This window comes from Ciona robusta, chromosome 7 (assembly GCF_009617815.1).
Source record: "Ciona robusta chromosome 7, ASM961781v2".
NCBI classification, from domain to species: Eukaryota; Metazoa; Chordata; class Ascidiacea; order Phlebobranchia; family Cionidae; genus Ciona; species Ciona robusta.
In genome coordinates, this window is record NC_143241.1 from 1,558,210 (window position 1) to 1,583,516 (window position 25,307).

Here is a 25,307-nt window from a genome sequence, read left to right on the forward strand (position 1 = left end):
TTATACAAGTATACTAATCATTCAGTGGCGATAAAAAAAAAAGTTTGTCCTAATATTTTCAATCCTCACATATTATAAAAAAATTCTATATGTTGTATTTCAACATATGTACAATGAAGTAACGACGTATGTACTTTACAGAAACTTTAAAATGCAATCCTGAAAAATAAGAACATCAGTATAATGTATAGAACACTAAAGACCTCCCACATCTTTGGCACACAATATGGGAATGTAATGCGAATTACCAAATCACTAGATGAATATATTATTATTATTAGAGCTGAATAATAAAGAAAATTTGTTGGAGCTTCTAGCCATCGATGCTAGGTCTCGACTTGATGAATTATTCTATGAATTATTCAGTGAATTCTCTAATACGCCACGACAAGTTCACTGCCACACCATTATTAATCATCCATTGGTCATACTAAGCAAACCAACAAAGAAGAGCAACCTATATGTCTAATTGAACACATCTCATAATTTAATTTTTTAAGCTGGAAATCAGTGAAATCACAGAATTTGCCACATAAAAAAAAAATTCATTGGATAACGATCAAAAACCTGTTCAGGGAAATATTAATAAAATAAGGTAGTTAAATGCTTTTAAAAATAAACATTTTTCTTGACTTTTTTTACTACATTATGACCCTTTTGCTTTGTTGGTTAGGCAAGACTGTAAAACCAATTAGACAAAATAAAAATTAAAAATAGGTTTAAAGTTTGTAACCACCAACACATCAAAGAAAATAATAAGAAGTTGAGGTCCAGGCAGACCTCAGTAATTGAGTCTTGTTGTAATGACGCACAAAGTGCTTAAAGGGATTCTCATGGGTCGCCAGCAAGTGATTACTGCAAGTTAATGTCAGCACATGGTGCTTTATAAGTTCATGTAAAGCCAGGGTAAAATCCCTTGGGAATTATACTGCAACCAACTGTTTCAAGGCCATTGCATGGCACACATAGCAGAGAAAACAAAAAACACTACAATATAAAAGTCTGGAAAAATTAAAAATCAACTAATGAACTGCATTGGTTAAATTAGACAGGTTTGGTTTGTTCTATGCCAATGGGAATCATACTTCATGTTCAATTCTTAAACAGTTTATTTGATTTTTAACTGGGAAATAAAGGACAGAAGAGTAAATGCGACTGGGAAGAAAAACTGAAAATTTGTTAAATAATAAATATTCCAGAACAATTTTCTAAATCCACAATTTTTTGAAAAAGTTGAACTATTTGGAACTAAATTAAAATAGACTGACGATGTCATTTAAGAGAAATATATACGACTTACACAACAATTGGTTCGACTTGATTTTTGTTTGTTACATTTTCTTAGGAATTTTTTTAAATATATTATACTGATATTGTGATACAATAACAAGATAATATATGAACAACATACTGCAAATTCAGTCATTTGCACTGATAATTTATGTGAAGTGGCTTGTGTGCGAAAAACAGTGTATCACTAGCAACATCCAATTAGTAGCAAAATTTTAAACCTTATTAATATTTATATTAATTTTTTGTTTTACCATTATATACATTAGTAGGACACATATTTATCAATTGATGTCCGATCAATACCGATTGTTGTTTAAACAATACCAATTGTCATACAACAATAATATAATTCAGGTAATATGTTAAAAACTATATCAGCAGGGCAAGGAAAAGACTGTTTAAACTTGATTTTCTAAGCTTACAGTGATATTTCGTGTTATTTACTTGTATTTCTCATAATAATTACGTAACGATACATCTTTTTAACTGCAAACTACGGGTTCTGTATTATTTTGATTAGCGACGCTTTTCGACTGATGCTTTTCGACGTTCTGTATTATTTTGATTAGCGACGCTTTTCCCTTTTATGTATTTATATACATGTTGACATAATAAAATACATTACTGTTCAAACTTTTTATAAGGCTTTTAAGTTTTTGTTTTATACAAAGAGAGAAAGAGAGAGGTTTTTTAATGCCAACACATTTACCTTATTTTCTTCATTGATTGGTTCAACAGATTGAATATTTGTAGATTCAATATTACAAGCTTCATCTAAACTACCATTCTGTGCTTCAACATTCACCTGTCAATACAATTTTTTCAATAACTAAACTAAAATGTTAAAACTGCAAACACATCTCCTCAGTAGCCTTTTTTAATGGGACATACCAATGGAAAATCAAAATTTGTGTTTTGATAGATATGCTCAAAATGTGATCTAAAGATACCATCGAAGTTTAAAAATACAGAACAGCCATGGGCGCCTAACATGGGTATGTAGGGTATGCACGCATAACCTGGAAAAACACACAGTACCCAGGAGCAGCCTGAATAATATTCAATAATGAATCAATGTAAAATAAACACACGTTGATCCGCTTAGCATCGTAAAAGCAAGCAGTTCATTGGTTTCAGTGAAACTAGTGTATGCATAGGTAGATCAAGGATTATTCTGACAGGGGTGTTTCCAAGAAAATGTTGGACTAATAGTTGCAAAGCGCTGTATTAATATGTGCGTAAATCAACCCGTAAGTTTTTATTCACCGCTTTCATGCGCCTGCGGTAGCAACATTAAACTATGCTAAGCGCAATAAAGTCATTGTTTACACAGGATTTACTCCAGACAAGCAGAATGTTTGAAATAGTAGAGATTTACATGTTGATTTATTAACGTCATAATAGCGATTTTTGTATTCAAATTTTGTTGTCCATGAATTTTCACTAACTAACCAAACGTTCGTTGTATATTTAACCTTCATATTGCTACAATATTTTGTTACATTACTTTTACAGCACAGGCTAGGCAGACTTAAAACATAATACGATACGCATATTTCTGGAAAGTCTATTACTATTTCGCTATTGCTGCTAAACAGACGATGTTTTATCGCTGCATCGCAAACAAGATAAGTCGTAATAATCAACAGGGATGTGCTGAGTCGAGCTCGAACTGAAAAGCTCGTGCCTTAGCGTCTTTTTTGACTCAGCACTCAGCTGAAAACTGGGCCAAACCCTATGCTATTGCTACGCTGCACGCAAGAGAGAAAAATATTAAAAATGAAAAAAAGGAAGCTACTAAAATATAACGAGACTAATCAGCATAGCTTTCTCTTTAATTATTTTTCGTTTGTTGTGAGAACCGCAATGTCAGCAAAGTTGCCCTAATGGAATTACAGCCAGTGTTGAATTAAAGCAGGTATCGAATTACACAAGCGCCCAATGCTATTGCTATAGTGTTGCATGCGAGAGTAAAAATTATTAAGAATGAAAAAAGTTAAGCTACTTAAAGGTAATGAGACTAGTCAGCATAGCGTTCTTTTCAATTATTTTTCGTTTGTTGTGAATATGCTCTCTCAGCAAAAGTAACGAAACGCAATGTCTGCGAATTTGCCGGTAACGAATTACAGCGCGTATCGAATTACACAAGCGCTCAATGTTTCTGTATCTGATTAAATAAAAAGCCCAAAACTCTTAAACTTTTTTTTAGGAAATAAAAAAAACTGCTGCAACAGTCATAAACATTTTTTTTTTAAACATTTTTTAATTAAATATATTTTATATGAATTTTACATTTTGCAACACTGGTAATTGCAAACCGAGACGTCTCTTTAACCACACATCACGTGTTCTGTATTATTTTGATTAGGGATGCTTTTCGAATGAATATGAACGTATTCTCGTACCCCTTTCTTCTTGATGGCATTAAAGGTGCTCGGGCTTAAAGCTTGTCCGAACTTTTCGTTGAAGCTCAACGGTTGGCAAACCCGAGCTTTTAAAACTTCAGCACATCCCTAATATTCAACCTAAATCTGTTCCGTAAGTATTGCTGCTTTATATTCACAATGTTTTCCTCTGTCAGGCAGCATGTTTATTACGTAACAGTAGGGATTTACACGCGGATTCATTGCATCACACCAGAAAATGTTTCCATCAGTTGCAACACACATCTAACTGAAAATGCGTTAATTGCCGCCGGTACTTCGAAGGTCTTACAATTTTTATGTCGCCTGCTGATCAAACAGTATCGCCGCCAGGCATTTCTGACATCAAACGGACAAATTGTGTTCAGCTTTTATGCACAGTAAATATAAAAACATTTCGCAAAGTTTGCCTAATCGAGATTATTGCTAAATAACAACAATCTGCCGATTATATCAACCCTAAAACCTAAATAAAGGTTATTCTACCTGGTGTAAATATGCAGCGATTTTCGAAAGAAAAGTCGTAGTTAGTAAGGAATATTTATTTTTAGTAAAGGGTACCCTGGATTTTCAAAAATTAGGCGCCTATGAAAACAGCTCTAAAAAAATTAGTTTTAAAACCGAAAATTCGACCACTGAAGTAAAAATAAAAATTGGCCGTGGTGCAATGCATGGGATTTCCTAGTACAAAAAAGTCACTCAACTTTTATCGTTTCTAGTTTATAAAATACTAAAGAAAACTAAAATTTTATTTCTGTTTGGGTATAATGAATGTTTCTTCTTCATAACTATATAAAAAATATTGTAAAAAATATACTTTATTATGTCTTAATTTTTGGTTAAACATAGCTACATAATATGCTGACTCGGCACTTTTTTAAGTTTGGTTAATTTTTTACCCCTTTTTTAAATTAAAATGTTCATTATGTCGCACTAGTACCTACTGTACCATTTTTTATATAAAAAGTCAGTTTTCCGTATTTAACATTATGTTTGAAAATAGGCTGAGTCAGCATAATCTGATATGTACCTAAGTTCATTATAGCATTCATTATGCCAAAGCAGAAAAACTTGAATTTTCTTTAGTATTTTAGAAACTAGAAACGATCAATTAAGGTGAAATTTTTTCAAATAGGAAATCCTATGCAGCGAGTTTTTTTCACGCGATCTTTTAAGAAGCCATATCATTTTGGCAAACTTTGATCGTACCTTTAGGTTACACTTGAGCATATCTATCTACATACAATTTTTCATTTTTCGTGGATATGCCCCTTTAAAGTGAACAGGATGAGAAGGGCTGACCTACATCTATGTTTCTTATATATAGACACTAATGGCTTTGTGACAGCTGTATGCCATATTAACACACTACAGTTCAATGAATTTATCATGTGTAAGGATCTGGTATTCCGATGCTACGAATTTGAAAAGTCCTAACAGACAAAAGTAAAACTAGTATAATAAATTATATAATATATATATATATATCAAGTGAAGCAACCAGCACATTAAAAAAGGGGCTGTCATACAGAAATATCTAGTTCAGTCAACGTTGTCACTGACGCAACATGAACGCTTTATTGGTTGCGCTCACTAATATATATTCCACTTTATAAGGTAAATTAAGACTAATATTCCATTAAAGGTGTATCCAAATAAGTATAAACTGATGAAACATTGGTACAAGTTTTACGCATGTTCATCGTGGATAATGTAACGAATATTTAGGTCAGAATTCTTTTGATAAATCATTAAGATTGTTGCATCACAAACGAGATTGTTGAACAACAATTGTGTTTGAAGATTAGTTTAAATGCAGATAGACCAAGATTATATAGATGGTAATTGGTGCAAATATAAGAGCGATGCTAACAGTAAATTGAAATCAACAAAAATTGTATCATTATATTACAAAGTATCGTCCTTGAACAGAGGCCAAAAACCGTCGTTTGTAGCCACCGCACAAGAACTTTTTCATTACGTCACTTTTCAGGAGAATAAATTCACACTGATTGTTTTGCTTGATAAGTGTTAAATGTATGGTACCGCATGTGTATTCCTTTATATCCTCGGTTGGGCGGGCACATTCCTCTCATTTGTTATATTATGGAATGACATAATTAATAGTTATGTTGCAATAGGACAAATGATGTATCAATTAAATGAAAAAAATGTTCCAATTCCAAGCGAACAAATATAATATTTAGTGATGTACTAAATCGTTAAAAATACGAGTCGGTTGAATAAAATATTTGGCCATTTGTGCAGAAGAAAATCGGCCGAATTATGTTTAGAGTCATCAGAACCTGCAGCAACCAGCCGTCGATTAAGCGACATAAAGTATTAGGAAAAAATACTTTATCAAAGGCAATGTGCCACAAATATCAACAGTTTTAAGTCTTGAATGTGGCAATAAAGCGTTGATTCATCTCTTAATAACGGGCCCATTTACAAACCAAAACAACCTGGAAGGTAAATCGTTGGGAATCATGACAGCAAAACAGACCCCCTGGTTGCGCCCTGATATATATATATCTAAAATAATAATATAAAAGCTTTTGCCAAAATGCCATCGGCGGTCAGTCTCTTATCTAGGGATGCACATTACAGAATTTCGAATCCATGAGATTCGAATCCTTTTGTATTCGAATCTAATTACGGGATTCCGTATTCTGTTTAATTACGTCATTACACGTCATCTCATATACTATAGTAACAATTTTTGAAACTTATTAATTTTGAAAAAAAATATTTTTGTGTTTGTGGGACTTTCGAGAGTAAACGTTTCGTAACGTCTTTTCATAGCCTGCTATACGTTTCATGACGCAAAAACTACCCAATAGTACAATTTTTGATCATTTTACAGCTCATGACCCAACAAGGCTGCTATGAAAGGGTCAATAAACTGACTTTTGTTGGTAAAATTTCCTTTTCCTATAAATATAAAAAGATTCGAAATTCTAGATTCGGAATTCTAGATTCGAAATAAAGTATTCTAGGATATCCTAGAATACCTAATTATTCTGTAATGTGCATCCCTACTCTTATCCAGTCAAAATATATCAAAATATATAAGACTTACGGTTGCATCTGTGCACGAGGAAAGGGGAATATTGGATGCAGAATGAAGCATTGGCTCTGTTGAGTTTGTCATTGACAGAGCAACAGACATTTTCACCTTAAGTAAATATTAAGAATTATTACTTGTCCAGTTGGGCTTGTTATAATCTTACATATTTGTTATTCAAACTATAAAATCAGCAATATATATATATCGTGAATTTTCATTTATCTTTCTGTAATGCATCAAAATGCATGAACAAGTGAAAAAATAGCGACGCTTTGCGACTGAACATAAAACGTATTCTCGTTTTCTCCTTGATCTTATCTCTTATAATTCATCATTTTTACTTAAAAGAGTGCGGGCCATGTTCATAGAAGTTGGTGCCTAAATGGCATTGTCAGTCTCTGCAAAAGAAGCGTATGAAAGAAGCGTTCTATTACTTTTCTGTATTTTTATCAAAGGGGGATCCGGAACCCCTTGACACACCCCCCTCTTGTATATGCCCCTGGGTAATACCACGAATTAGTACAGTCATTCCCCTGATTAATTGACGACAATTAAAAATAAGAAAAAAGAGTTGCGACTCTCCTTTTTCAAACCCCCCCCCATTTTTTTTTAATTTAAATTACAAACTTTTGTTCTGCAGCAATTTTTTTTGAAAATGCAGGATTGTAGAAATACACCTCTTTATCAGTGATAAAATCATAGTCCCTATTTTTGTAATAGAAAAAAATCCCATTAATATGAAATTAACTTTCTTAAGTCCGGCAGCGCAATCAATTCACTACGAAAACACAGCCAATAGCTGCAATGACAGAACGGTTCGTCACAAAATAAATATCGTCCTGGTTGAATTGGACAGAAGCCAAAAATCGAGCTTGGACAGAAGTGTTGGCACACGAAAACCACATTTCCAAATCTAAAAATTTAAACATTAAAATAAACCGTATAACCTATAAAACACTGTCTGCACACTGACATAGCATTTTTACAAGAACAGATTCACAACATTTGCTTTGCTTACTAAGTGTTGAATGTATGCTACTGCATGCGTCTTTCTTTATTTCCTAAGCCAGCGCAGAGCGTAAAGATGTGACGATTCGATCTAGTGGTTGGTTAGGCAATGGGCACATTCTTCTCGATTGGTACATTATAAAATGTGATAATTAGTATTTATGTTGTAATAAGACATGTGAAGTAACAATTAAACGAAACAAGTTTTAAAATGCAGCTACGCAATTTTAATAAAATTAAATGGTTATTGCCTGATTTATGAGATTTCAGAAAAAAAAACATTATATCGCTCTGAATTAGCGCCTGAAAAGGGAGATGGGGGTTCAAGGGGAAAGGAGGGGCTTCAATCGCGCTAAGATTCTTTAATTAAACCCCCTCCCTCCTTTTTTCGGATTTTTTTTTCTGGCTTGCCACTGCCTACTGCTATTCTTTTTGACGTTGTTAATTTGCACTTTTTTCATGAGTGGGTTTGCAGCCGCAATGCAATTAACAGGGGTAGATCTGTCGTTCTCTGTCTGAATAGCCCAACTCACATGCTCACAAGCCACCGAAGCTCTGAATTGTTTAGTACACGACACCAGCCCTAAAGACTCGTATAAAAGTACGTCGGCAACCAGTTGCGACGGTTTTCAAAATAAGTCGGCAATATGCCGAGGATTTAAAAGACGCGTGGCCTGGCGTGACGTCACGAATCGCAACGTCAGCACGAAATTTCCCGTCTCAAATTACAGTTGGTATCGTATAACACGAGCGCCCAATGTTTCGTATCTGATTAGACTGATTTTTAATAAAAAACCATAAATTCCTAAACTTTTTTATATTGAAATAATACAAAGTGCTGCATTACGTCTTCTCTTTCACCGCAACCCACTTGTTCTAAAGATTTTAATTAGCGACGCTTTTCGTCCAAAAAGGAACGTATTCTCGTACGCCTTTCTCCTTAATGACATCATAAGCTCGTGCTGAGCTTTTGGTTGAATCTCGGCTTTCGGCGCTCGGCGAACCTGAGCTTTTACAACTTCAACACATTCCTATTGTTAACACCAAACTCACGTAACATTACCAACATCGTCTGCTGCATAGCCCAGGTCGAAGTATTTATTGCACACATATCAATCCTTTACTTGATCACATACGTAAAAAGGCAAATTTCCAACCTGTTTTCAAGCTCCTGCCGGCTAAACAATCAAGGGGACAATCGTTATTATGACGCAAATAATCAGCATGTGAATTGCTATTATATCGTAATCAATTGCCAGGTCAAACAATCGCTATTATGGTGCAATAAATCCACGTGTGAAACCTTACTATTTCGTAACAAACATGCCGCTTGGCTGAGGAAAACATCCTAAATATACAGCAGTGCTGCTTCTGGAACATATCCAGGCTATTTATTACCGCAAATTACATTAATTTTACACACAGCTGTAAGAAAGGTGGTGTTACCAATTCCCGCCGAAAAAAAACGTACGCGCTGCACGTATACAAGGACGTTAATGACGTCATAGTCAACGCGCAGGTGCGTTAGGAAATCGGTGCGCCTGACTTCATTTGCTATATACGACTACTATATGTATTATATTACCTCACTTTTAGCTTTTATCGCTCGTAACTTTTGCAATTTCGCATCTGCAATAGGAAAATATTTTGTTTAAAATAAAAATTTTTTTTGAGATTTTTTCAACATCGTCCGCAATAAACGCATTTGGACAAACTGTTGGCAAAACCGTCGGCAATTGCCGATTGCCGACGTGAGTCTCCAGGGCTGCGACACTGCACAACAGTCAGCAACAACGGCACAATACGTCTGCGTTTGTTATCTTGTCACTTAGAATAACAATTGTGAACTGGAGGTTACGACTATTTCGGAACGCAAACCGGTTCAAACCATTATTTCCTCGTTCAGTTTGAAATGAGCAGAAGGGAAAAGCGTCACAACTTATAGCGGGAATGGGAGACAGGGTAAACTAGGGCTTTGTGAAAAATTTATATTAGGTTCGTGGGAATCGGAGCGAGACATATACGCGCTGTCAGTGCTGGGTTCGTTGCCAGGTGTCGCCGAGCTCAATCTTCTACGTCCAAATAGTCGCGAGAAATTTAATCATTCTGACGTCATAATACGTCACATCGGTGGCGGATCTAGAGGGGCGGATTGGTGCTTAAACATCCCCTTTAGAAATTTTATACTAATTTTCGTTTACGGAGCTCTAATCAAACGAATAACGGCGCGCATCAAAGTAACGATCATTTGTAGTTGATTTAAATCAAACTACAATACGTCTGCTTTTAATATATGTGAATGCATAGGCGCCTAACGCGGTCAGACAGGTTAGGCAAATGCCTAACCTGGAATTTGGCACATTGCCTATTAATTGCTTCATAATAAGATATTCAAACGCAAACGATTTACGTATTTCATAAAGTTAAACCATTATGCGTCCACGATTGAAGCTCTAGTGTTTACAGATTAGCTCCTGGCCAAATTTACGTAATTTTTAATGCCAGTTAAACATACACTCACCAAGGTAACTGTTACATCACAAGCTGTATTGTGATGTCATCCATTATCGCAAGGTAAGAAATACCAACTTGCGGCGATACACTACGTCACAAACGGTATTGTGATGCAATCCATTATCGTAACCTACGTATTGTGCTAATTACCTTATTAGCTTACGTAGGATGTAATAGGTAGTTGACATTTGTAAGTATGAGTTTGCCTAACCTAGACAATCAAAACTTAGGCGCCTATGTGTGAATGATTGCGCAAATTGTTGTAATTGTTATCTATATTATCGTATCTACATGCTGACGAAAAGATCAATCGTCTCCCAAGTCAGGCTACACTAACAAGAACAGTAAATCGACAAAGGAAATGCGACAAAATTTACAAACCGGCATAAAATAATTTAATATTTTATTGGGTATTTTGACACCGGCAAACAGCTTAGACGAGAAATTTGATAATTCATGATCATAGACAATTAGTTTGTCATAGGAAGGGCCAGGGTTACAGGGAAGCTGTTATGACCAAAATCTATAGTGGCGAAATAGGTCTGACCAGTGACTACCAAGCTCTATCTTAACACAAATTGTATTCACTTGCTTGTTGCCTTCACGTACGTAGAAAGTATTCATCGTATTAACGAGACAATCCTTTACCTAATGGCAGACGTGAAAAAGCAGAATTCAACCTGTTTTCAAGCATCTGTAGGCTAAAACGATAAAATGAACCTGTAAGTCCCTATTATGGCGCAAATAATCGACTTGTAAATTGCTATTATGTTGTAATTAATTGCCAGGTCAAACAATCGCTATTATGATGTAATGAATCCATGTGTGAATCCCCACTATATTTCATAGCAAACACACCGCTTGGCTGAGGAAAATATTGTAAATATGAATCAGCGATACTTCTAAAACAAATTTAGGTTGATTAATATGATCTAAACACCTAAATCGTTAATAATGCGATGCAGCAATAAAACATCGTGTGTTCAGCAGTAATATTGTTTGTTTAACTGAATTCTCATGCAGTAATAGACAAAAGCAGTAAACCAAACTCGCGTTAGCCAAAAATAGTAACAGGCGATTATATTTTAAGTCTGCTTAACCGGTCTTGTAACCATAGGCGCCTAACACGGTCAGACTTGGGAGAGCATTTGCCTAACCTGGAATTTGGCACATTGCCTATTAATTGCTTCATAATAAGATATTCAAACGCAAACGATTTACGTATTTCATAAAGTTAAACCATTATGCGTCCACGATTGAAGCTCTAGTGTTTACAGATAAGCTTCTGGCCAAATTTACGTAACTTTTAATGCCAGTTAGACATACACTCACCAACGTAACTGTTACATCACAAGCTGTATTGTGATGTCATGCAATCCATTACCGTAACCTACGTATTGCCTAATCCCAACCTAGGATGTTACATTACCTCACAATCGCCATTGTGATAGAAACAAAGATTGTAGGATATTGCTTGTGCCTGCACCTGCAAGTTTGCGATCTTTCAATACTTTACAACCGCTACTACTGTGTGTATACGTTCAACGTGCTGCGTAACGAGTAATACGAAAGTTAAACCCTAACCAGTGCGTAATGTGCGAGTGTGCTAATTACCTTATTAGCTTACGTATGATGTAATAAGTAGTTGACATTTGTAACTATGAGTTTGTCTAACCTAGACAATCAAAACTTAGGCGCCTATGCTTGTAACTATAAGTGAAGTAACAAAATATTGTGGCAATATGAACCGCACTATACAACGAACGGTTGGTTTGTTGGTTAAAAAGTTTCTGTCAGGCAATAATTGAATACTAAAATCGGTATTATGACGTAAATAATCAACGTGTGAATCCCTACTATGACGTAACAAACATTCTGCTTGTCTGAGTAAATTCTGCGTAAATAATGACTTTATTAGGCGTAGTATAGATTAATATTGCTACCGCGGTGTGGTTGAACGAAACACCAGAACAACTAAATCAATGAAAGCCGAAGTAGTTCTCCTGAAGAATATTTTACCAAAACACACAAGAACGTATTTTTAAATGCATCCAAAACAATCTTGGTCAGATTTTCTTGCAAGTGATTTGGCATTTAATCCAAGATGAGCAATCTAATGGGAGACGACGATTTAGAATACAAAATAGATAACGACGGACCATTTTATCAAAATGTATATCGATGAGTTCAGTGATAAAAAAACTGAAATTTTCTAGATATATTATTTGTCCTCAAAATCTAATAGCATTACATCCACGCACGTCAAAATTCTCACTTTATATAAAAGGATTTCGTTGCTGACCCAGACTTTGGCGACACCTGAAACTTTTTAGCGACGCTGGGTAAGATTTAAGCGACGCTGCGCTAAACGTCGCGACGAGCATTTAGTTGCGTAAGATGGGTCATCTGCAGTAGATTTTGGTGACACTGCACACCGCGACAATGGCTTGCGCCAAATCTTGGTTTCACGACACCGACACCTAGGGATGTGCCGAGCCGAGCCCGAACTCAAAAGCTCGTGCCCGAACGTCTCCTTTTTTGACGCTCGGCGCTCGGCTGAAATCTGGGCCGAGCGCCGAGCCTCATATGCTATTGCTATAATGTTGCACGCGAGAGAAAAATATTACTATACTGAAAATGAAAAAAAGTGAAGCTACTAAGAGAAGATAACGAGAACAGTCAGCGTAGCTTCCTTTTTAATTATTTTTCGTTCGTTGTGAATTTGCTCTTTCGCAAGTAACGAATCGCAACGTTAGTGAAATTGCCCGTATGGAATTACAGCCGGTGTCAAATTACACGAGCGTGCAATGTTCCTGTATCTGATTTTAAATAAAAAGCTAATAACTCTTAAACTTTTTTATAATGAAATAAATGAACTGCTGCAACCATGGGGGCTGTTTTGTTGTAATGACAGATCCCATTTCCGCAAACACGCACCCAGACAGAAAGTGTTAAAACAGGCGTTGCATTCAATATTACTTTCTTTCGCTGGGAATTGGAACATGTTTCATTTAATTGTTACGTCACTTGTCGTATAACAACATAACTATAAATTATGACGTTTCATAATATAACAATCGGGAAGAATGTTCCCACTTCCAACCAACCACAAGTTCGAAACCTCGTGTACGAGCGTCACATTTTTACGCTCTGCGCCGGTGTAGGATATAAAGGAAGACGCATGCGGTAGCATACATTCTACACCTAACAAACGAAGCAATCGTTGTGAACTTATTCTCGTGAATAATGACGTAATGAAACTCCGGTTCTCGTGCGGTGCCATCAAACGATGTTTTTTGGCCTCTGTTCAAGCTCGACCGGGACGATACTATGTAATATCATATTGCAATCTCTGTTGGTTCCAATTTACTGATATCGTCGCTCTTCGCTTTTATATTTGTATCAATTAAAATTTACATAATCGCGATTTACCTGCATTTAAACTAATCATCAGAAACAAAAAATATACACAAACTGCAGATCGTATGGAAGCGAATAAAACACGATTGTTTTATAACAATCTCGTTTGTAATGTAACAATCGTAATGGTTTATTAAAGTTATTCTGGCGTAAATAATCGTTAGATTATCCACGATGGACATGCGTAAAACTTACACCAATGTTTCATTTATTAAAAAGACGTTTCTAATTAAGTATAAATAATGTAATATTGGTCCTAATTTACCGCATAAAGTAGAATAAAAAGATTAGTGTGCAAAACCAATATCTAAAGCGTTTATTTCGCTTTAGAGATAACGTTGTTTTTTTATCTGTATGACAGACCCCTTTTGAACGCGCTAGTTGCACCACTGGCTGCAAAAGTTATAATATAAATACTTTTTAATTAAATATTTTTTATTGGAAATTACGAAACGAGACGTCTTTTTAACCGCAAACCACGTGCTCTGTAATATTTAAATTAGCGACGCTTTTCGACTGAATATGAACGCGTTCTCGTACGCCTTTCTCCTTGATGACGTCATAGGTGCTCGGGCTCGGGCTCGTGCCGAGCTTTTCGTTGAAGCTCGGCGCTCGGCGAACCCGAGCTTTTACGACCTCAGCACATCCCTACCGACACCGACACGTCGCTAAACTTAACTGTTTTTGCCGCGAAAAGAAAAATGTAAATAACTTTAATTGGACTGAAAAACGACAATATTAACAATATAGTCAAGTGGGGTAAAAAAAAAACAGAAAACATAAACTTTCGATTTTCTTTCCAAGAAACAAACTTAAAAAAAAATATGTTTAGTCTGGAAAAACAGTATTCATCATACCTTGATGTCCAAAAAATATTGTAGGATTTCTATAAATATTTGAAATTTTTTGAAAAACAATGTTTTCAAAAGCAACTTAACTTAATCCAAAGAAAAACAGGTTAATAATGGAAGTACAGGGTAATAATACAAATATTAGTAACACTGGCGTCAATTTATATGGTGCAGGGTATGCAGGCCTACCGTGACAATTTTGCAGGGGAATCTTCTTAAATAAATATATTTTACTTTATCGAATAATTACTTTATAGTGGCTATGCAACACCTTCATACTCTCAACGTATAAACTAGCTATTTTTGTACCCTGTGCGGTTACCTATAACGGCTGAGTGTTACGTCAGACAATGATTGCGTTGGTTAAAAAGTTTCTGTCAGGCAATAATTGAATACTAAAATCGGTATTATGACGTAAATAATCAACGTGTGAATCCCTACTATGACGTAACAAACATTCTGCTTGTCTGAGTAAATTCTGCGTAAATAATGACTTTATTAGGCGTAGTATAGATTAATATTGCTACCGCGGTGTGGTTGAACGAAACACCAGAACAACTAAATCAATAAAAGCCGAAGTAGTTCTCCTAAAGAATATTTTACCAAAACACACAAGAACGTATTTTTAAATGCATCCAAAACAATCTTGGTCAGATTTTCTTGCAAGTGATTTGGCATTTAATCCAAGATGAGCAATCTAATGGGAGACGACGATTTAGAATACAAAATAGATAACGACGGACCATTTTATCAAAATGTATATCGATGAGTTCAGTGATAAAAAAACTGAAATTTTCTAGATATATTATTTGTCCTCAAAATCTAATAGCATTACATCCACGCACGTCAAAATTCTCACTTTATATAAAAGGATTTCGTTGCTGACCCAGACTTTGGCGACACCTGAAACTTTTTAGCGACGCTGGGTAAGATTTAAGCGACGCTGCGCTAAACGTCGCGACGAGCATTTAGTTGCGTAAGATGGGTCATCTGCAGTAGATTTTGGCGACACTGCACACCGCGACAATGGCTTGTGCCAAATCTTGGTTTCACGACACCGACACGTCGCTAAACTTAACTGTTTTTGCCGCGAAAAGAAAAATGTAAATAACTTTAATTGGACTGAAAAACGACAATATTAACAATATAGTCAAGTGGGGTAAAAAAAAAACAGAAAACATAAACTTTCGATTTTCTTTCCAAGAAACAAACTTAAAAAAAAATATGTTTAGTCTGGAAAAACAGTATTCATCATACCTTGATGTCCAAAAAATATTGTAGGATTTCTATAAATAATTGAAATTTTTTGAAAAACAATGTTTTTAAAAGCAACTTAACTTAATCCAAAGAAAAATAGGTTAATAATGGAAGTACAGGGTAATAATACAAATATTAGTAACACTGGCGTCAATTTATATGGTGCAGGGTATGCAGGCCTACCGTGACAATTTTGCAGGGGAATCTTCTTAAATAAATATATTTTACTTTATCGAATAATTACTTTATAGTGGCTATGCAACACCTTCATACTCTCAACGTATAAACTAGCTATTTTTGTACCCTGTGCGGTTACCTATAACGGCTGAGTGTTACGTCAGACAATGATTGCGTCACATTGATAATCGCAAAATAGCCAATTGTTACTGCTACAATTCTATTATTGTGTGAGAATGTAATATTTACTAGTCAATTTCTACGTTTTAAATGTTGTCTAACGTCTACTTCCAAAGCTGCTTTTCTCCCGAAACGCCGAAAGCAATTCGAATTAAACTTAAAACACGCGAACCAGGGTAAAATTAAACTATAGGAATAGGTGTTCTTTTTCTAAGATGGGCACATGTTAGAATTGCCTTCCTAACAGTTGCGTGTAAAATAAATGTAATTTTTCTGTTAAACAGGCGAGAATAAACTACTTAAACCGGGTCGGTCACTGCTTTATATTTATATATAAAATTTTCCTCAGCCAAGCAGCATGTTTGTTACGTAATAGTAAGGATTCACGCGTGGATTCATTACGACATAATGGCAATTCACACGTCGATTATTGCAACATAATAACAATTCACATGTTTATTATTTAGTCTACATGTGAAACATTATTCTCGCTTGCAAACCTTACCCTGATAAGTTAGTCTATTAAAACTAAGGGAGATCATGGTGGCAATGCTCCTTTGATCGGTGATAGGCGAACACAGCTTTGATCGTGTGTTGTTAAACATGATTGACGCATGCTTAATTAATTTTGTTTTTTTTTCCTGGAGTTTTGTTAAAATGATATTTTTAAAGTTCATTGCACTGTCAACGTCAACCAGCACAAAATTGTTACAGGTTTAATTGTAATGCGAACAACTTTTATGTTGCGCAGTTACGTGTTTTAAAGTCACATGTTGCATTATAAAAAGTATTGTGACGCAGAGAATTAAGGTAAGATATTGCAATGTTACGTCGTATGCGGTATTGTGATGTGCTCCATTATCGCAACGGGCAGCGGTGCGTCTGTATAATCAACGTATCGGTAATTATAATAGGATGATATTTACAAGTCATATTGTTAAGTTTTTTAAACGCTTACCGCAATTAATTGCCAGGCTTATACATCATGATCTTAACGTTTCCATTAAATGCCGCACACGTTATATGCGTGATTTTACGTGTTTTACATATACCTACTTCCAGCTAACATGGTATAATGCCGCAACCCCTACGTTTTTAAATAATCGACGCCAGTGATTAGTCATACAACTTAGGTATTATGCAGTTTATATAATCTCAGAAATCTTAACTTTTCCTCTTTTTTTCACAAAAGCAAAATATCTCCCACATACTTTTAACAGCCTTGCTCTAAAGCTTTTCTTTTCTTTTATAATTTATCATTCTTAGTACTTCCTTTTAAACATAAGCTTACCCACAAATAACATTTAGTAGACTAAAAAAAGCCCAAAGGTTTCTTAACCTATATAAAGCACAAGAAGTAACCACAGTATTATACTTGATATAACTAAATTATAAAGGGCTTTAAAAATTAAAATGACATCTTGACTTTATCTTAACTAAATTTAGCAACATAACCATAAAATTGACATGTAACTAAACAGTCTTAACCTAAAACATAAATTACATTATCAAAAATGGAGGCAAAGCTGTAAAATATCTGTTTTTGATACTTGATTACCTTTAAAATCAATTAAATCATTATTTAAATTAAAATAATTTACCTACATAACTTGTGGGAAAATGGGAAAAAAAATTAAAACAGTTAAAAACAAATTAAAATATATTATATATAATATACCAGCAGCAGCAGGGTACTTAAATATGTAGCAAATACCTGCATTCATAATAAATTTATCACGAAAGGCCTTCTCACAAAAAAAGTTTAGCAAACCCCCCAAAAAGTTTTTTGTCAATTTTTTGTTTGATTTAGTAATTTGTGTTTTACCGAAAAACTAAATACCACCTAGAATGACAGTTAGGATAAAAAATAAGCCAAATAAATGTCCTTTTTACCCAAAAAAGCTGTTTGCGATAAAATTGAGTTTTTTAGTGGGCTAGGGGGGTTGTCCTTTCTTATTCTCTTCCTCCAGACTAAAAATGTTTTTTTAGTTCATTACTTTGAAACGAGAAAATCAAAAACTATATGTTTCTGTTTTTTAATACCCCACTTGACCATACTGTTTCTATTTTTCGTATTTTATAAATTTAACTAAGAAATAAAAAAACAGTAATAAACTTTTTTATAAGTCGTGATAAAAATATTGAATAATTCTGTAACATTATTCTCTTGATTATCATTTAACCGCTGTCCGTAAAAGAAAATTAAAAAAAAGTCTTGTCTGAGAATGTGTCCATCTTCCTGCTTAAGTACTAGCAGATAAGGTGTTCTCGTTTTCCGATTTCATAAAGACCCGGAACGCAGAAAAGGTAGCTTACTAATTCAAGCAGAGGATCAAAAATAGTAACTCAGTATTGTTTTCCTCAATGTCGCTTCGATATTAGGCAAATTTTACAAAGATACCTTAAGTTTCGTTGCCGGGTATTTGTGTTAAGTTTGTGGGCCAAAAAGTAAAATCACTGCAATTTACATGCAAAACTGCAGCTAGATACACCAGTTTATGGTAATGTTATGCGTTTTTGTTTTTATATTTTAAACATGTTCTTTTATGTTTTTGGTTAGTAAACTTGATATTTTCTGTTTTTTTTACTCTTTAATCGATTGAGTGTTCAATAAAAGTTGATTATTTTTGTGAGGTTTATTATTGTGATAAGATATAACATTAGTAGAAAGCCATTTTTACGCGCAGAAGTGCTTGGTTTTTAAAAAATCGCAATATTTAAACGAAAAACAGCACCCAGCAACGATAAAATGCTATGTCATGGGCTCCGTAATGGCGGCGACTATGACGTCATTACGGTCCGTTTCCTAACTTGGTCTATACTAACTTTGCCCCCACCCTACTATACACAACTTTAAAATCGATTTTATTACAAAATTAATATTAGTTTGGGAAAAAAAGAAACACGGAAAATAAAGTTAATTTTTATTTCTTACCATAAAGCAATTTGTGGATAAACTAAAGAACAAGAGAAAAAGATATAAAATGTTTGCAAAAATTAATATATATATATTTTCTTGAATATGTAGCAAATACCTGCATTTATAATATGTTTACCAAAAAGGCCTTTTCACAATAAAAGGTTTAGCAAGCGCTTTCATTTTTTTCCAATTTTTTTATTTTATTTACAAATTCGTGCTTTATCCTCGTACTGACACCAAAACCAACGTAGTTTAGTAACAACCTAAGAGAAGTGACATACATACCTTAGAATTTCTATTGAGCTAGAGTTGCTCTCAATACTTGAAACATAATTAATGATCAGTTATCTACGCAGTTCCTTAACCAAGTTGGAAACTAAGCTAATTTTGTCACCATCATAACATGAATCTATAAAGCAAAACTTTGAAAAAACAAGGTGATTTATTTAGTTATAGAAATGAGCATTAAACGGTATAGGAATGAGTACCGCATACGCAAAACGCATCAACTTGGTCAACATCAACTGTCACCGATTGTTACTAATTTATTCTATAAATATAATCAATCGTTAGCATAGTATCTTTTATGTGTATTCCCTCATAACAACGGTATAGCACATATTGAATTGTAAATTGAGCAAAGGATGACAACATCACAACAAACTGGACCTGCAAACACCCACGCTCGCCAACTTAAACTTACACAACTTTCACAAAGCGTGTTTTTATCGGTCTGTACATGCTTAAATGGTAACCATAGGAGTGACATAATTTATAGATGTGCCGTTGGGAAAAAACCTCAAAGCCAAATGGCGGGGTTTCGGGACCGATCTTATAATAGAGTAGGGTTCTGGAAAACGTAATAACTTTTCGAGCACATAAGTTGTCATATAGACCCTTTTTGCCGAACAGTTGTTCTTTTTGAGTCACGGCCTACTAGTAGAGATACGGCCTAATAATTGAGCACGTGGTGGTCATTTAGATCCTTTTTTGAGCACTAAGGGTGGTATGCAGAAAGTATAATCAACTTTGATCTTAGATCAAATTTCATTGTTGACATAACAACGACTTAAACGGTATGCAGAAAGTATAATCAAAGTTAATTACCGATTTTTGATTGTCGATTATCGTCAAAAAGTTAAACAGCGAAATTGGCTGTTTAAGCATAGGTTTGGTTTAAGTGTCTGGTGGCGATGCAAATTGGTAGTTTTTAGGGTTGGTAACGCGACATAAGATTAATTTCTGTAAATCCACGTCAAATAGATTGTATTGGATCGTTGTTATAGGTTTTAACGGAGTCTGGGCCTTTTTAGAAAAAAGGGCTTCGGATCGCAAAAGTTCGGTAACCGCTTACTGACCTTACTCCGACTTGCTGCTACTCTTTCCATACTATTTTTACTGTTTATATTGATTACTATTCTGTTAAAGGTATAAAAACAATAACAAATTCGATTTTGACTTTTATTAAACATTTTTGTCGTCATTTTTACCGAGAATTGCCTTCTTCGTGGAGTAATTTTCGAGAGAAATTCTCTCGTCGATTGTTACGTCACAAACACGAAAAAGATAAACATAGATCAGCTAAGAATCACTGATTATACTTTCTGCATACCACTTAAGTTTTTTCCATGATCTCCGTTTAGCTAAACTAAGATCAAGCAAAAAGTTAAGTATACTTTCTGCATACCACCCTTAGTGGTCATCTAGATCCTTTTTCGTCGAACAGCTGCTTTTGGTGTTGTTGTTATTGTTGTTTTTATAATAATATAGTTTTAACAACTTTTATTTGTCTCTTCTATTACGGAAGCGAAAATTTAGAAACATTTTAAACGACAAGAATGGGCATGGCTTAAACTAGTTAACATAGTTTAGTAGGGTGAGGGGGAGGTGGGACACCTTTAACATAATATCCAAATAGCCTGATCATGTTTTAAACAATTAACAACGGTCTGTGGAAGTCGTGAGGATACGATTTTATAATTCATTGAATGTTCTTTGTTAACTACAAAATGGAAAGAGAAAACTAAACGAAAGTCAGAAATAACCTACAAAATAGGTTCTAGTCATTGGTGACTCTGGTGCAGTAGGCAGAATGCATTCACGTTTGTTTTCATGAATTTGAACAAACTGTAATCACGCAGTAATTGGGCAATGTTAAAAGTTAATATTAATCATATAATGTTTAGTTAAAAAGATAATGTTTCAATTACGATAATTGATAATAAGGTATAAGAGTAGTGCTTTTGATGCGTCCCCACTTAAACGAAATTGTTTGATTCAGGCGTGAATCGTTGTAAGGATACCTGATCTTACCAACACCACAGAAATAAAAAAGAATAGAACGCGCATCTCCAATGTCTGCAAAGGAGAGAGCTGATACACTCTCCTTCTTTCGCGTGTCGTTCCCGTTTACTATATTGTAGCCAACGAAATCCAGGGCGTTTCATGTATTTTTTTCGTTTTTTTGACTTGATTTAAAATTATAGGGTAAAACAACTATTATCTAATATATATATATATATATTTCATATATTTCTAATACCGTTTGTTTAAAGGTTTTTGATTAAAATTATCAAATATTTAAATTTTCTAAAACGTGGTAAACTGTAAGCGTTAACCTACCAAATTCCTAAACTGGCCTAATAAACTTAAATGGTTAAAAAAAACAGCTAAAACCTCCTAAAACTACTATGCGCCTATCTTTTACAATGGAGAAAAGCAAATTGGGGACGGAGTTGGTGGTCACGTGAATAGAAAAAAAGAATATATCACGGTTTTAAGAAGTTGCGCGTTCTACTCTGTTTTATTTCTGTGACCAACACGTGCCATTTCAAACTCCCCGGCCCAGACAGTATAAGCGCTGACTCGACAAATCTGACTACTGGATCTACTAGCCTAACGGTTATGGCGCCCGCTTTATAGCCTAATGTCCGGTTTCGATCCTCGCCTGCCGTAAACAATATGTTGGATTTTTTATTAAGATATAGGAAACTAATACTATATTTACTTTTTATTTATATTTGCAAACTAACGCAAACAAAGCCAAAAGTTACCGATTACTGTGTTACCAACGGGTTCCCGATGCATGTCAGTTTACTTGACTCACAAGCGTTATAATCAATAATTACTCACTAATTGGACGATTTTATACACTATGGTTTATTAGACTAAGCATAGTTGAAATTAATGTATCGAATACAATCGTTTAATCAATGTTAAAGTACATTTTAACTACGAATTAGCGCCTTAAAAAGACATAAAAGTAATCGCTAACTACTCATTAATTAGGCGACTGTATACAGTATGGTTTATAAAACTATTAGTTCAAAATATTTTATAGAGTGCAATCATTTAATTAAAGTTTAGGGTATATTTCAAATTTAGCGCTTTTGATCAAACAGTAAAGTTAATCGGTAATTAATCGCTAATTATGCGGTTTTAATTCTAAATATGTAGTCTAAAAATTCTAAATATATAATATAATTTGATTTCAATCAAGAGATTAAAGAATAAAGGCTAGAATTAAGAATTTAGATAAGTACGAAAAAAAGACGCGCATAAAACAACAACAAGAACAACTGTTCGACGAAAAAGGATCTATCTATATGACGACTACCGTGCTCAAAAATCAGGACTGGTGTCGCAGAAATTTGGTTTCCCTAAAAAACTGGTTCTGTCGCGGAAATCTGGTTTCCACAGACTGCTTATAACTTATTTTAAGAGGAATGTAGAACACTGGCCCCGACTAAAAATAACAACACTGGTTAGATGCAACATATTCTGTATATTTCTTTTTGAAGATTTATCTTCTTATCATAAATTTAGACAGTATTTTAACTTAAGCTATACATTGTGAACCAGATTTAAAAGATTTCTGATAAAAATGTACCGTGTCTAAGCATGCGCAGTAGCCGTTGGGAACCAGATTTCGGGTAATACTAAAAGAGAGGGAAACAGGGAAAAAAGGAAAAGAGGGGAAAACAAAAGAAGAAAGAGGAAAAGAGAGAAGACAGTTATTTCCCTCTTTGCCCCGTTCTACCCTCTTCTTCTTTTTTTCCTGTTTCCCCCTCTTTCCATCTTTTTGACTTTTCTTCTCTTTTCTACTTTTCCCCTCTTTCCTTGTTTTCTACTTCCCCCCACTTTTCTCTGTTTCCCTTGATAGTATTGATTTTATGTTGTTCGTGTTTTTTTTCTAGTTAATAAAGTTAATTAAAAATAAATAAAAAATAACTTTTTTTTACTTAGCATCCTTTCCGTGTTTTCCATTTCCTATCTTTTAGGGCGATGTCTCTAAACAAGAGATCTTATTTCTAATGGATGAGCACGGTTTAAACTAAATAGTAAAGTAATAGTTAACACTTTCGGCGCCATCCTACGTAAATATACGTTTAAGCAACAATGGTTCGCGGTGCCATCACACGTAAATATACGTTTTACAATTTTTTCTTTGTTACGAGTGCCGCGTTGCGTTTAAACTAATAGTAAACCACGTATATATACGTACGCGCGATCTAGGCTGCATTGAGACTAAAACTGAAGTCTGCTACGAGACTATTCTTTTTCGATCAGCTGTCTGCTACACTTTCACAGAAAAAAATACTTTCTACATAATCCACAATGTTTTCTGCTACTGCTGCTGCTGAAATACTCATGGATGCTGGTTCAGACTTGAGCGATTTAGAGTCTGACCATGACGAAGATGACAACGTGGGCAGTTTTATTGTACCCAATGTTGCGGATATTTCCGATTCCGATAGTGAATCTAGTGATGATTCCCTACCACCACCACCACCACCTGCAAACGTCTGGAAGTCATCCATCACCCAACAATCTTTGAACTCCTTTTTGGGAGAGCACGGTCCATCCTCTCACGCTTGTGTCAGTAATGACGATAGCCCATTAGAATATTTTAGACTGATATTTACTGACGAACTTTTGACCTTGGTTGTTGAGGAGACCAATCGGTATGCTGCTCAGTACCTTCAAAAAACGCCTCTTTCCTCCAAGTCTAGAGCACATAATTGGAAACCGGTTGATGCTGAGGAATTGTCTTTGTTTCTTGGGCTTACTCTGCTAACTGGCATAGTCCATAAACGTGGAAAACTGGAGTCTTATTGGAGCAAAAATTCGATGATTGAGACGCCATTTTTTGGTAAATGTATGTCCAGAAACCGATACCAAGCCATCACCGGATTTTTACATTTCAATGATAACGAAAAACTTGCGGAAAATAATGATAATGATAAGCTATACAAAGTTCGTCCCGTTTATGATCTGATCGTTGCTAGGTGGAAGGCTTTATAATATCATGCATGTGCTGAATTTTAAATAAAAAAAATATTTTCGTTTTTTTTCGGTTTTTTTTTCGTTTTTTTTTCGTTTTTTTTTCGTTTTTTTTTGTTTAATTTCGTTTTATCTTTCTTTTCTTTCCTTTTTTAACAATTATTTCGTGGAATTTTAAATAAAATATTGAATTTTGTTCGAATTGTCGCATAAAAAAAAAAAAAATTGATGAAAAAGTGCGGCACCGCGCGACCAAACGTTCCAAAACAAAGCGGCGCCGAAAGTGTTAACACTTTTACTACAACGCATTTTACGTGTTTTACAAACCGACTTCCAGCTAATACGTTTTTGTAAAATCGACGTCACTGCTATTATATGTCAAAAAACGATTAGGGGCAATTTTGAATCCTTATTAAAACTAAACCAGTGCAATGCAATGGATTTGTAGTGAAAAAAACACAAGTTCGACAAAGAATACATAAACTGTTTGTGTATATTAGCTTGTTATAAATTTATTACTTAACTGCATACATAGAGGGTAAAAGTAACCTGATGTGTGTTTGTAAATGCATTCATATCCATTCTTATTTTCAACATATTAAAAAAAAATTATCGGTTAATAAACCACCCGCCATAATCATCCTCAAACACATTTCTCAACTTTTTTCCTTTCTTTGTGTGTTCCTTGTATTATTTAAGAGGAAACAGATGTTGTGTTTTCCTTCCCGTGGTGTACTTTGCATTACTTTTTTTGTAATCAATTTCACTTTTCAGGAAAGAAATGCACGTCTCAACAGGCAAATATTTATTGCATGGCAGTGGAACTATCTATGATTTGCTTGCAACGCGTGGCTAGGTCGGTTTTTGGTAAGCTTTGTGAAATATCCTTGTTTATTAAAGCATTTTGATCA

General features: G+C 34.6%; 1 protein-coding gene across 8 annotated transcripts in view; it reads right to left on the reverse strand.

Annotated features, from left to right (window-relative positions):
- LOC149733354 (uncharacterized) overlaps positions 1-19,817 on the reverse strand; it is a 45,243-nt gene extending 25,426 nt beyond the window's left edge. For 2 of the 8 annotated variants that reach the window (XM_089880959.1, XM_089880965.1), the window contains exons 1-3: positions 19,399-19,817; positions 6,799-6,894; positions 2,003-2,098 (exon numbers count right to left, since the gene is read on the reverse strand). In XM_089880959.1, the coding sequence (XP_089737085.1) occupies positions 2,003-2,098; positions 6,799-6,888 (186 nt within the window). In that variant the 5' untranslated portion in view covers positions 6,889-6,894; positions 19,399-19,817. The remainder of the gene's footprint in view (positions 1-2,002; positions 2,099-6,798; positions 6,895-19,398) is intronic. The other 6 variants (XM_089880966.1, XM_089880964.1, XM_089880963.1 and 3 more) reach the window with 5 other exon arrangements.
- Between the last annotated feature and the right edge of the window lie 5,490 nt (positions 19,818-25,307).